General features: G+C 48.4%; 1 protein-coding gene across 2 annotated transcripts in view; it reads left to right on the top strand.

Moving 5' to 3' along the window:
• The window catches only part of LOC119181349 (uncharacterized), a 218,315-nt gene that overhangs the window by 188,283 nt on the left and 16,807 nt on the right, over window positions 1–13,225 (top strand). For both annotated transcript variants that reach the window (XM_075888980.1, XM_075888979.1), the window contains 5 exons: window positions 3,985–4,221; window positions 4,394–4,612; window positions 8,757–8,974; window positions 10,005–10,198; window positions 10,844–10,986. In XM_075888980.1, the coding sequence (XP_075745095.1) occupies window positions 3,985–4,221; window positions 4,394–4,612; window positions 8,757–8,974; window positions 10,005–10,198; window positions 10,844–10,986 (1,011 nt within the window). The remainder of the gene's footprint in view (window positions 1–3,984; window positions 4,222–4,393; window positions 4,613–8,756; window positions 8,975–10,004; window positions 10,199–10,843; window positions 10,987–13,225) is intronic.

Raw genomic sequence — 13,225 nt, forward strand, 5'->3', positions numbered from 1 at the left:
CCTCCTTACCATTAAATATTAAGCACATTCTGGAATTTCATTCACCTTTCATTTAGACGCATTTATATGCACTTATCATGTTGTATACTTAATCTACATTACGAGTAGTAACAGAGCGCTCAATGATGCCACATTTTAGTTTTTATTGAAGTATTGCATTTTCTCCCGCTCAGAATCATTTGCCGTCGATATAGAAAGCTATAAACCTGTGCAGGGTCTGCCTTCAAAGTGGTGGGGCGAAGGCTTATCACAGCGCCACTACCCCCCTCCCGCCATGAGCACACCTGCGTACAAAGTCATAACAAATGTCAAGCGTACAGTACCATTGCACATGGATGAGTCTGGCAGACGTACGTTTCTTAATCAAAATGCTGTATGAGGCAAGCTACTGCCATCTTCGCCTACGAACTCTGCGATGAGTGGACGGAAAGACACATCTTGATTGAGATTCCGCGAATTTCAAAGAGGTCCATGACTTTCAGCTAATGCTAAAGTTGGGCATCAGAGACATTGCCAAAAGTGTACGTCAAAAGTTCTCAAAATTTGATACCAGTGTCACACGGGCTATTCTGATCGCGGTCAGGGCTGATCCGGATTATGCTAGATCCGGATCAGGTACTGGGACTATTAATCACGATCGGACATGACGGCAATCTGCACTTTATCATTTGGCTCCCAGATAGGTATTTGAGAGGCGTCTGCGACCAACTCGATTCAGTTTGATTTCAGAAATTTAGAATCGATTATTGTTGATAGCGATCAAGAAATTGATTCCGATCCATCCTGAAAATGTATGCGCAGGCGAACAAGGACAAAGAAAGGAAGACAAACTGGCGCAATTGCGCCAGTTTGTCTTCCTTTCTTTGTCCTTGTTCGCCTGCGCATACATTTTCAGGATGGATAGATTCCAACTAGGCCGAATCGCAGTTATGATTCCGATCGACGCTCATCGCGATCAAAAAGTACCCGTGTAGCACCAGTATGACATTACGAAGCATCATCATATGACTTAGACATCTACAACGTTTCGGTGAATACCAAGCCTAAGTTAGATATTTTTTTGCATATATCATAGACGCCAGAAACTAGTTTATCTCAGCATATGTTGTCTGAAGAGGGACAGTATGGGTGCCCGTACCGCGTAAACAGCTAAGGCATCACGCAATATACGACATGCCATGATGACAGGAAGACACAGAGCACAGAATAGACGAGGCTCATTTTCTTGCTGCATTTGTAACCAGGCATGCATGCGAGGTTTAATTACTCTGCCAGCGCGAACACCTCGGAGTCCTATAGATATATTGCAGTCTTTAATGTGCATTGTATTCATGCTAGCGGCGGGCTTGGTCAGCAGGCAGGAGGAAAGGTGAAAAGAGAGGAGGGCTGCTACGGCTACACCTCCACGTTGAGGCAATCAGTCGCCCCAAATGAGTTTCGGTACTGCGAGCCCAAGATAAATAGGTTAGTATTTTTACATGACATGCGGGGTTCTCGGGAGCGAAGAAATGACAGCCAGTTCCATGCCGTGAAAACCATCGGGATAGCGAGGCTCTAAGCGCGCGAGATCATGCGGTGTCGTAAATCCGCCACTATATTTGAACATCATCAGTATCATTTACATAATCATAATCGTCATTCTCGTTTAGTATAACTGTCAACATAACCAGTTCGAGTGTCATCGTCATTTCTTTTTATATCTTTACTAACCCCATCTGCTCACGTGACTACTATACTGCTGCTATTACTACTACTACTGCTACTACTACCCCTACTGCTACCACTATAACAGTACCACAACTACTACTACTACTACGACAACGACACAAGGTAGCCATAAGCCAATGGTTAGCATTACTGGCTAAGGCTGTAGCCAGGACTAACCAACACTATTAACAACGAATATTACTTATTGCAGGCATTCTACGAGTAAATGTTTCTGTCTTCACACACTCTCAGTTTAATCGCTAAACGCCCGTGCAATTAATGTGCGACGTCGGAGTACGTTAAAGAACACCAGGTGGTCGAAATTTCCGGTGGCCTCCACTATAGCGCCTCTCGTAACCAAATCGTGGTTTTGGGACGTAAAACTCCAGATATCACTGTTGATATTACTTTTTGATGCTGACCTACAAGCTGCATTCGACACCGCATCTACTTACAATACGATTATTTACATTAGAGAACACTAACGTAGCACACATCCTATACGTTTGCATCGATGGGTTTCCGTGTTTACGTCCGTCTATCTTCTGCGCTGTACGTGATGACATTGGAGGCCTCCAAGCACGCTATCGCGAAGTAACACCGATCCCAGCCGAGCTCTTGTTTTGAAGGGAGCCCGCGACCCTTATGTCATCGAGGGCGGGTTCCCCGTTCATTTCCGCCAGATGCGGCGGCGCCTGCACGCCGGAAACTCGTCCAGCTCGGGGCTGACCTTTGATGCCTCTCCGCGGAACTCGAAGGCGCTGCACGCTTCTGCTTTTTCTTCTGCACATGAACCAATCACGCCAGCCACGCCAGCGGGAGCACATATTATGCGTGCATGCCCGGACGCCGTGCCCCACAACAAAGGACCCTTTTGTCTTTGTCCGGGAACCTTGTATTTGGCAGCGAAACAAAAGCATATGCTCGTAATGTACGACAGCAATGCGTCTTTATCCGTTGTGCTGCGCGTGGCACTGTGCGCGGCCGTCGTAATAAAGTCTCTCTATCTTTATTGTACGGTCAGTTGTCGCAGCTTCACAGTCAGTCGTAGTCAGCGATGCATTCGAGCACTGATTGTGAGCACTGCAGTATAAGTGCGCCCGTTCGTATTCCTGCACCCAGTAAACAAAAAGATAGGAAACGGGGTTGGCTATTGTGCACTTCAGTAGTCACGCAGACATAGGCAGTATCACTTTCTGTTACTTCTATCGAGTTGAGTAAATGAATGGGGTGGAGTGACTCTCTTTTCTCAAGGCATACTAGAGAGTATCACTTTCTGTTAAGTGAATGCGTAGAGTGAGTGAGTGAGTGAGTGAGTGTATGACTGAATGAGTGTGAGTGAGTAATGTGAGTGAATGACCACCCATTACATCTCTTGATTCGACGCACTGCAAAAACACATGTACACGAGAGTGCTTGAGGCAAGTAGACGCAGAGACGGTGCTGGTCAATATGAGGTAGCTAATTGGACGAGTTCGAAAATACGGCGGCCAGCGCAAACAAAACACAGTAAGAGAAAAGGGACAGGCATGACGGCTTCTTATTCTAAGCAGAACCAAGAGATGCCCAAATGTCAGCTACAGAGGTCCAACCCCACGATAGTTGCATTTTCTTGTGTTGGTATGCCCCAAGTTAATCGTATACTACCGCTTTCGAAACCGGCATTCAACGTATGCACTGGATGTGTTTTTTTTTGTGTGTGTGTAGTCATTCTCACGAGCAAAAATAAAAATGCATATTCTCTATCCGCATATATGAATGCAGATAGAGAATACGGACGTACTACATACCTTTGTTTCACGGACAGGGACTATCGACCTTAGTTTGCTGTACACAATAGATGTTTTTATAACCAGCAGCCTATTTAGGCATATTCTTGGGTCCCTGGTTTATTAAGAGCATACTGAAGTCTTACAACGATGTAACAAGAGCGCTCAATTTTTGATAACCCCTTTAGTCATCGTATTTCATCTCTTTCTCTCTTCGTTCTTGGCGCTAAGCACATCTATAAATGTGCACGCAATCAGTGCTTGCCGAGTGAGGCTTTAAAGAAGTCCGTAAAAGGCCTCACAGAATTCGCGTACCTTGTGTATAGGCCCAAATGGTGCCACCATGCAAAGATTATAGTCCCAGTATAGTCTATAATATAGCATAGTGCAATATAGTATGGTATAGTATAATGTTGTTCAGTACAATACGGTATAGCATAGTAAAGTCTGACCCATAGACTACAGTGCTCGTATATTCCAACCAAGTCTACGCATATGCGGCTCGCAGGTGGCGTCTCCAGACTGGACAGAGCTCCGTCAACGCGTCCAGTGGCTGTGGCCCGTGCACGCGTACGGTCTGGCCTGCCTCTTTCTCGGGCTCGCCGTCACCGCCTTCCTCACGGCGCTGGGCCTGCGGGCCAGGCTATCGGCGAGGCCGCACCTCTCAACGCTCAACGTCTTCCTTCTGGTGCTGGGGCTCACGCGATGTCTCTGCCTGTTCCTCGACCCGTACGGTTCCAGGCAGGTGAGTGGGTCTTACAGTGATGGAAAATTCTTTGAACATAGGGTGCCGACGGAGCCGACGTGTCGACAAACGGACTTGTCTTCTTCAAGGCTGAGACTGTGTACCTGTGCCTCAGCGCGTGTAGCGTATGTAGTGTGCTGTTGTACAAGATGACGTTGTCGTCATTGCGCAGCTGATGCCGAGTGTGATGCTGGCCATGCTTTGGGACCTGGCCTTCCCGTGCCTGCTGTCGGCCTTCGCGCTGCTGCAGCTGGCCTTCGTGCAGCTCACGCAAGCCAAGCCCAGTCCCGCACGAGTCGGAGACGAGACGTGCGTCTCGCTCGTCGTCGTCTTCCACTTTTGTCTCGCCATTGCCTCGGACCTTTTCTGGGCCATGCAGAACTCGTTCAGGGTGAGACTCTTTGACCTCGTTGAGGCTTTCGTACTCCTCACCCCTTCCCCTGTGCTTGCAAAACTTCGATATTCGCGTACTTCTCGCGTTGACATGGGAAACGAAGCTACGTCTGTTTGTGAGCGCTTGACATGGCCTTGAGTACTTTTTCCCAGCTTTTTTTTGTGCGTGGGTACTTTCAGTGCGATGGTGAGCGAGCGCGCTAGCACGGCATCCCGTGGCGGTCAAAAGTAACTATGCAGTTCAGAAAGCTAAGAATTGGATCGCGTAAGCTACCGAACTGTCTACTCGTCTCTTTCTATAGTTTAGGTATTGTTCCCTGCGCAGCAGCTACAATATTCTGCCGTAGTAAAGCCTATGGTGCACTCTGTCGTAGGCCGTGTGGCGCGGCACGAAGCACCCCAGAGCTGCTTTTGTTGTTGAAAGTGACTTAGGTACGGCGGGTCTCCTGGTGTCTGGAGACACTGTGGCTTTATAGGTTGTACTTAACTGTATTATCGAAGCGTCCTTCCCGCGCATCACTCCTCAAAGATGCAACGTCCCAGCCACTAGAGGAAACTGCATGGACTTCACGCCTTTTTTTTAATTTTTTAATACGCACGTCTCGACAAGATGCGGTCAATTCGGCTACAAAATGACGGCGAACGTACAGCGGTGAGCACTGTTAGGGTGAACACGCGAGCACGTGGCCAACGGCACTGTCAGCGCCCCGTTACGGTCATCAATGGAAACATTGCGCATGCGCATCACGCCTTCCGCGAAATAATTGTTCCACCGCGCGCATGACGTCATGAATGCACTTGTTCGTCGTCTGCTGGCCGCATTTTTGTTTTCTAAGCCCATTCATCCTGCATTTCAAGATTTCTTTAAACATCTGTGCTTGAACAGAACAAGACAAAAAAAACTTGTATATCTATGGGGGCGTGTCTATTCGTTCCCTTTAAAGTTGTTGTGTATGCAACGCCGTATATAAAACAACCAAACATCTTTTGGAGCCGTTCATTCTGTCGCCATATCTTATTATGGCTAGGGTTCCTGATGATGAACGGCGCACACTTGTCGTTCTTTCTCTGAAAGGTTATTCCCAGCGGTATATTGGCGCTTTAGCTAATAGGCCCCTGAAGACTGTGAACAGGATAATTCAAGCCTACAAGTATGAAGGTCGCATTCAGGACGCACCCCGCGCGCCCCGCCCTAAAGCTACCACATATGATGAAGACACCCTCATAGTTGCAGCTGCTGTTCGTAACCCTTTATTGCCAGCCCCAGCAATACGCGAGGACTTGGATTTGGACGTTTCGGACACCACTGTTCGACGTCGCCTGCGTATTGCGGCCCTTCGCAGTCGCGTCGCAGCGCAGAAGCCACTACTAACGGCGGCACACAAGGACGCACGACAGCAGTTCGCTGAGTTGCACGAAGCATGGACATCAGAAGAGTGGGGTCGCGTCATCTTTTCGGATGAGTCGACGTTTTCGACGCGACAAGACCAAAGATTGCGTGTTTGGAGACTATCAGGCACACGGTGAGGCAAACTTCCTGCTTTGAAAAGCAATTGTTTTAGTTAACGTCAAAATACCACGCAGGAACGACCCAGACAACGCGCAAGGTGTTTCTGCCAGTGGGAGATCGAGTGTGAGCGTGTGGAGTGCTGTTTCAAGATATGGTTTAGGGCCCCTGCAACGTATACGTGGACACTTATCGTCGGAACAATACTGCAACATTTTTAACAATGTGCTGTTGCCGTATGCGAGCAGTTTATTTCCAGACGGTGATTACCTGTTCCAACAGGACCGGTCACCGTTACACACGGCGCGGGCTGTCAAGGAGTTCCAGGCGGAGCAGCACATGCAGCTACTGGAATGGCCTCCGAATGGAGCGAACCTGAATGCGATATAAAATGTGTGGGGCCGTCTGAAAGCTTCTTTGGCAAGTGTCACGGACGGCTATTTTTGGCGACACCACGTCACGGCAATTAACGGGCGCCGTACTCCCCGACTGACCGTGAGAACAGCGGCGCATGAAAGGGAGCCGAGAAGTGCAAAATGGGGTGCTCTTCTTAGAACGTCGCCGCCGACTGTTAATCCTTTTGTAACTGTGGCGACGTCTGCAAGGTCGTAGAAGGCCGCGGTATACCCCGAACAAGGATTAGACTACGAGACGCACCGGCTCAGAGCTAAGTGGTTGACCGTTCCCACGGGGAAAAGCGTGGGAAACGCTCTGGTGGCCAAGCCGTATGACAACAACCCGACAGGTTGTCACTCTCGCTAGTGGAGGGCCCTCTCCCAATTAAAAAAATGGTGGGGTCAAAATATTTTGGGGCGGAGTTTCCATCAATTAAACGCGCATGATTGGACCCATGTAGAGGTCTCTTGTCCCCAAGGAAGAGAGCGAGGAGACACGAGGGGGATTTAAGCGCAGGTATTTGCCCTGCTAGGCAGACTAGTCGCTGACCAACATGGTGTAGAAACAGATCAACAAGCATCTCTTCTAGAAGTTTTTAGTGTGGCTCTGTATCGGCTGGCCACCTAAACTTAGCCGTTCGTCTAGTTGTGACGCGATATTAACGTCTGCAACGTAGACATCGGGACTTCGCCTCGAGTTAGCTCAACCTGCTCGAAGTCACCTGCAAGCACTAGCCTCCCGGAGCCACCAGCGTTGCAACACCGCCGACATCGCAGTCGTGCCAGAACTCTCTTCGACTTCTCGCATCCGATCGTCGGGGACGCAACGCTGCCGGTCATCACACGTATGCCTTCACCTGTTTATATCTTCGAACTTTCTACTCCGTAGTCCTATTGTTGTTAGTTTGTGTAGCTTGTAATAGTTCTCTCTCGTAAGCTGGTTTATTGTTTTGGTTTTATATATTTTTAGTTGTATCAAGTGTAGATGTATTTTGTTAGTTGTATCAAGTGTTGATGTATTTTGTTAGTTGTATTGAAGTGTTCTTTTAGATCCCGTGTGCTGCAATATCACTAGAGTAAAGTCGTTTTGTTTTCTCACGTCTCTGATCTCTTCACTGTCTCTGCTTGCGTACGGAACGAACCGACCTGCTGTCATTCCCGTCGCCGACTTCGCGCTGGCGACGCTAGAGTGGCAGCTTGTAACAGCAAGGAAGCCCCCTTTATTCCGCGACTTCGGACCAGTTGTGGGCGCAAGTCAGCAACGAGTGGGAAAGGCTGAAAGCCGATCGGGAATATGTTCGATCACTTCACGACTCTTTACCGTCCAGAATAGCTGCAGTCGTTGCTGTAAGTGGTCACATGACTCGCTATTACATTTGCTCATGTTTTTATATTTGTTCTCATGGTCTTGTTTAACTTGAATTGCGAAAGTGCAGTTTTCTTGAATAAAAAGTTTAATAATTATCCCTCTTACACTCACTTTTTTCCTTCACGCGCCAATCTTCAATCCAGATGGACCTTGAAATGCAGAAGGTATCAGCTCAGCGAACAAAAAATGCGGCTAGCAGATGACGAACAAGCGTATCGATGACGTGATGCGCGCGGTGGAAAGAGTGTTTCGCAAAGCACGTGCTGTACATGTGCAATGTTTCCAACGATGACTGTTACGTGGCGCTGATAGTGCCGTAGGCCACGCGCTCGCGTATTCACCCTAACAGTGTTCACCACTGTACCAAGTAAACGTACCATCGCGCTCTTCTGACTCGGCTTCACAGCGGCGCGAGAGAGGCAGGTGCGCCTGGCATCACAGCAGGCAATGCGTTTTTGTTTTGCTTTGTTTGGTACTCTTCCAGGCGCTACAGAGTGCCCGACACTGCATTGCTAGAAGCGCACTGTATACTGCCACATGATATGCTTGGGTGAGATCCAGGAGTGAAAGAAGAAAAAGACGATCTGTCTGAGCTGCTGCTTGGCTAGTCGACTCAACGAACCCATTAAACCAAGTTTGTCTTAAGAAACGTGACAAGACTGGTGGAGGTGCTAGGTATCGGGTGGATCGTGAGACGTTGTACCCAGCAACTTCACCAGTCTTGTGTTCCGGCGTTAAGGGAGGTTTTATAACCTATAACATGGCCTCGGTGATCGCGCTCGCTCACACAGCTTGCGTACACGCACCATCTCAGAGCTCATGGTCCAGGACAGCAACCGACCAATATCCCCCACCTTATTCTCGATCGCAGGTGGTGTGGCTGTTCACCCAGCTCTCGTTCACTGCCTGGGGTTTGTTTCTGTGCTCGACGTGCGTGTGTTCTTGCCTGCGGCTGCAGCAGTCCATCTCCCAGCTGCCCATGCTTCTATTCCTGCCCCCGCAAGGCCCTGGAGACGCCGCGACAGAGGTCGCGGCATCCTCGGCATGCTACGAGAACAAGGGCATCATGGCTCTCGGAACTTTGGAAAGGTCGGTACACAGCTGCGAGCAAACATTCGTGTGTTCTTCATGTGGGTGCGTTCCGAGCCTTATACAGCTAAGCGGACAACGGTCATCTTAGGTCTTATTCCAATCCTCACGCGGCCGGCTAAATAGCCCCGAAAAAACGACATCGGAGAGCAAGACTTTCCAGGCTACTTTGCTGTCGAAACAAGATGGCGACTTAGCATTTTCATCCGTTTCACGTGCACGTGCCTACACCTGAAGGACTACTAAAGCAGTCCGAGTTCAAAGACGAGGAAGTGGTATATAGCTCGCCTGCAGTATACCCTTCCGACAAGCGCTATTGTCTCCTCAACAATTATTTCCTCATAAAAAACGTGAGCAATGTCAGCATTAAGCCATGAGCCAATCAAGATTTTGCGCTTTTCGACTACATGTTATGATATCCGCTTGCGCAGTCGAAAACGCACAAAGCCATGGAAATCTGGTGGTCGCGCACGATACTCATGCGAGACAAAATAGTACGGGTGTGCAACCCTCGGATATTCCTTGTATATGGACCAATCGATCAATAATTTCGTCGTGACGCCACGTGAACAAGCTGAGGGCGTCACGAATTCTGCTGAAAAAAGAACATCGACATGCGATAACGATGCGCTCGTTCATTCTATTTCCAGAGGTCATCTAAGACAGTAAAGTCATTTTGGGGCTATTGAAACGCAGCATCAACGCTAACTAGACCATAAATCTTTTACTTACACAAGAGACAATCTGAAGAGAAGACTTCTATCATCACAAAAGAATAAGAAACAAATTTGCTAAGGCACGTTTCCGGGCTACTTGGTTGGGGTTCCTCATTCATATGGCTATAGCTCACCACAACAAGGACACCAAAAAGATACATACACACACTGTGTGTATGTGTCTCTCTCTCTGATGTGTCTTTGTCGTAGTGCGCTATAGTCATATAAATTATAAATAAGAAACATAGTTGAAGGACGCTAGTCAACTCACAGTCCTTTAAAAGACAGACCTGTTCCACGCAACATTTTTCCAGATCCGGCAGTGGCGGAGCCGGCCGCTCCATGCAGCGCAGCTACACGGCCAGCGGCGTCCCCATGCGTGGGGCTTGGGAGGCACTGGCGCCCAGGATTCGGGTCACTGACGAGCACCAGCGCACCATCAGCTTCAGCAGCGCGCAGGGCGCTGGGGGAGGACCCTCGTCCCCTTCCAACGAGCACAGGACAGCCTGTGAGTCGGCCTCAGTTGCTGTCACATTCGTGATTACGAGTGCACATCAGAGCAAGCGACAGGAGGGAACTGAAGCGAGGGCACAGAGTGCTGAATTTCGAACAGTTTATTTCTTTAGAAAGCATTCGCTTTTTTTTTATTATTTACACGCTGTGCAAACATTCGCAGAATAAGATGACGTTACAACAATTCATCACGCGGACAAACCTAATCACATCTTTTATCAGTGAGCGCGATAGAGCGTGTACTTACACAATCATTCTTCAAAGCAAAAATCTTTGCTGCCTATAGATAGTTTTTAAGGATGAATATGTAGGTACACTCTCTGTCGCGCTGACCGATAAAAGGAAAGACGCACTTAGGTTGGCCCACGTGATCAATTCTTGTGATTTCATTGTGTTCCGCGCATCGTTGTTCCATCAGCGTGTAAATGTGTAAAAAGGTTAATGCTTTCCAAAGAAACGAACTTCAGTTCAGCGCTCTGAGTCCCCGGCTGTCGGCTGCGCTGGTATTTCGCTCACAACCATAGTGTACCAACAGTCTTCCAAGTTCCAGTTGTGGCTGCAGCCTCAGTGCTCTCTCGTTGGTTCACATTCCTCCCTGCCTGTTCTCGCGGGGTATAGGGACGGTTCTGTGATGACGCAGGTTCTTCGCCGTCAACTGAAGGTCCGGAACCGGAACCTGACGCGGGACCTGATTTACCGAAGAGCTCCGGTGGTGTGCGCTCACAAACCTCGCTGCCTCTCTGTCCCTCACAGCTCACTCGCGAACAGCAGCAGCCTCTCATGGTGCGTACACCACATCATATTTATGCCAGATTTTGTGTTTGTAAAAAGTTGTTAACGATTCAGAGTACCTGGTACTATCGCGCTCAGTGTGAGCTACACGATGCGAGTGCGTGGCCGAGCACGCTGCAAGGTTGTACAGTAGCGCCGATTGTGACATTTTTTCGAATTATCGAGAGAGTGTTTGGCTGTTGGTGCGAATGCACATCGCCCCTATTTGCTTTCGCGCTCGCCCTCGCTTGGCCCTGCTGTGATATCAGCTTCAAAAATGATAACGGCCACCGAGTCCTGAAAACCAAATTTTGTGCTCGACAAGCCGAGCTTCACAAAACACGTGATATCTATCCTCGCTCTTTTTGTTTGCTTCGTTTTATTCAATTGCGAATTCCAGACTAATGCGCCGCTTAACGTATCCCGTGAAAGTGGTTGTGTATAGCGCGCACTGTGAAACACTGGAAAGCTTCATCACATTGAAAAATGTCCCGAGTGCCTAACAGTGAGCGCCTGCGGATAGTTGATTTGTCCCAGAAGCAGTACACTCAACGCCAAGCAGGGATGACGAGGTGGTCTAATAAGACTGTAAATCGCATCATCCAAGCTTATAAGAAAGAAGGTCGCATAAGCGACGCTCCACATAAACGGCACCCTCGTGCAATGACTGCTGCTCAGGACGCCGACATCCGCGACACCGCGAATGCAAGTCCCATCAGTACTGCCTGAGAGATCGGTGCAGCCGCTGGAGTGTCTGCAAGCGACAATAAAACGATGGCTAGCAAAAGGTAAAACTGAATAGCCATGCACATTAAGGCTCAGAAGCCGCGCCTGTCCTTTTCTTATAGGATGGCGCGTCTCAACTTCGCAAAGCAAAGCGTTTCCTGGACCATGGACGACTGGAAAAGAGTACTTTTTTTTCTGACGAGTACACGTTTACCACACGGTAGGACCAAAAGCAACGTGTGTGGCACCCTGTCGATGCCTGCTACGACCCCCTCTACGTGCAAGAAGTAGCATCGAGTGGACGCACGGCTGTGAATGTTTGGTGCGCTATGTCCCGTGATGGGCTTGGTGTACCACATTGAGGGACATCGGAAAACTACTGCGACATCCTCGATTATGTCAAGATACCTTATGCGTTGGACGGGCCTTTTCCTGACAGCGACTTTCTGTTTCAGAAAGGCCTGTCACCTGTTCACACTGTAAAGGTTGTTGAAGAGCTCCTGAACATTAGAGGGGTGCGGTGCCTGAGTGGGTTCCCAAAGGGGCAGACCTCAACACCATTGAGGCCGTATGGGGCAGAATGAAGGTCAGCTTGTGTAAACGAGGGTTACGCAGTTCATCTGCCGATGAGCTATGGAGCGCTGTCGAAGAAGAATGAATACGCCTCCAGAATGAACGGAGTTTCGTTGACAATTTCTCCGGGTCACTATCGTCCAGAATGCAGGATGTGATTGCTGTGCAAGGGGCCATGACCCGCTACTAAGGCGTGGTGACCGCTTCATCTGCTTTTATTTCCCGTCAGTCGCATTCTTGCATCTTAATACTATCGGTACCGACGCACCACCGGTTCATCAGCAGCCGTTCAGCATTGGGTTCGCAGCCAAACGCCATCGACGAAGTTACTGGCCGGAATAGAAATTCCCATGTACTTGCTTGTTATGTTATACATCTTAGTGTAACTTGACTTTCATTTTTGAGTACAATTCTACCTTTTTACAGTACTTATGCTATTATTCTGTTCCTAATTTCTTTGACCGCGAGAAACTGACTTTTCTTCACCATTTCAAGCAACATTTAATGGATATTAGACAAGAATAAAAAATAAACAACACAGCTTTTGTTCTCACTTTAATATCAGTTACCTTTTTTTATTCTAGCAGTGTTTTGCATTCTTTTGATGACCACACAATTATTTTGGAAAGCTAGGTAACTCTTTTATTCAAGAACACTGAACACAATCTCACGTGGACGTATTCATGGAAAGCGCTTTCTGCTTCCCCATTTCCTTGGCGAACTGACTGGAAAGTGGCATATGTTCATAACTAGTGTTATTAAAACGTATTATCAGCGTAGTTGTAAACAAGCAAAGTAATAGCTGCCGTGCCCATAGAATGAATGCTGCTAGCGATATCCGAAACAGTAATAACAGCAACACGTTGGACATTGGCAGCACAGCTCTGCTAAAAAAAAAACATTACTGAAAATACTGCACAGCCTGAGTCGTCGCCGGCTCTCTATTTTCTCG

This window comes from Rhipicephalus microplus, chromosome 3 (genome assembly GCF_043290135.1).
Source record: "Rhipicephalus microplus isolate Deutch F79 chromosome 3, USDA_Rmic, whole genome shotgun sequence".
NCBI lineage: Eukaryota > Metazoa > Arthropoda > Arachnida > Ixodida > Ixodidae > Rhipicephalus > Rhipicephalus microplus.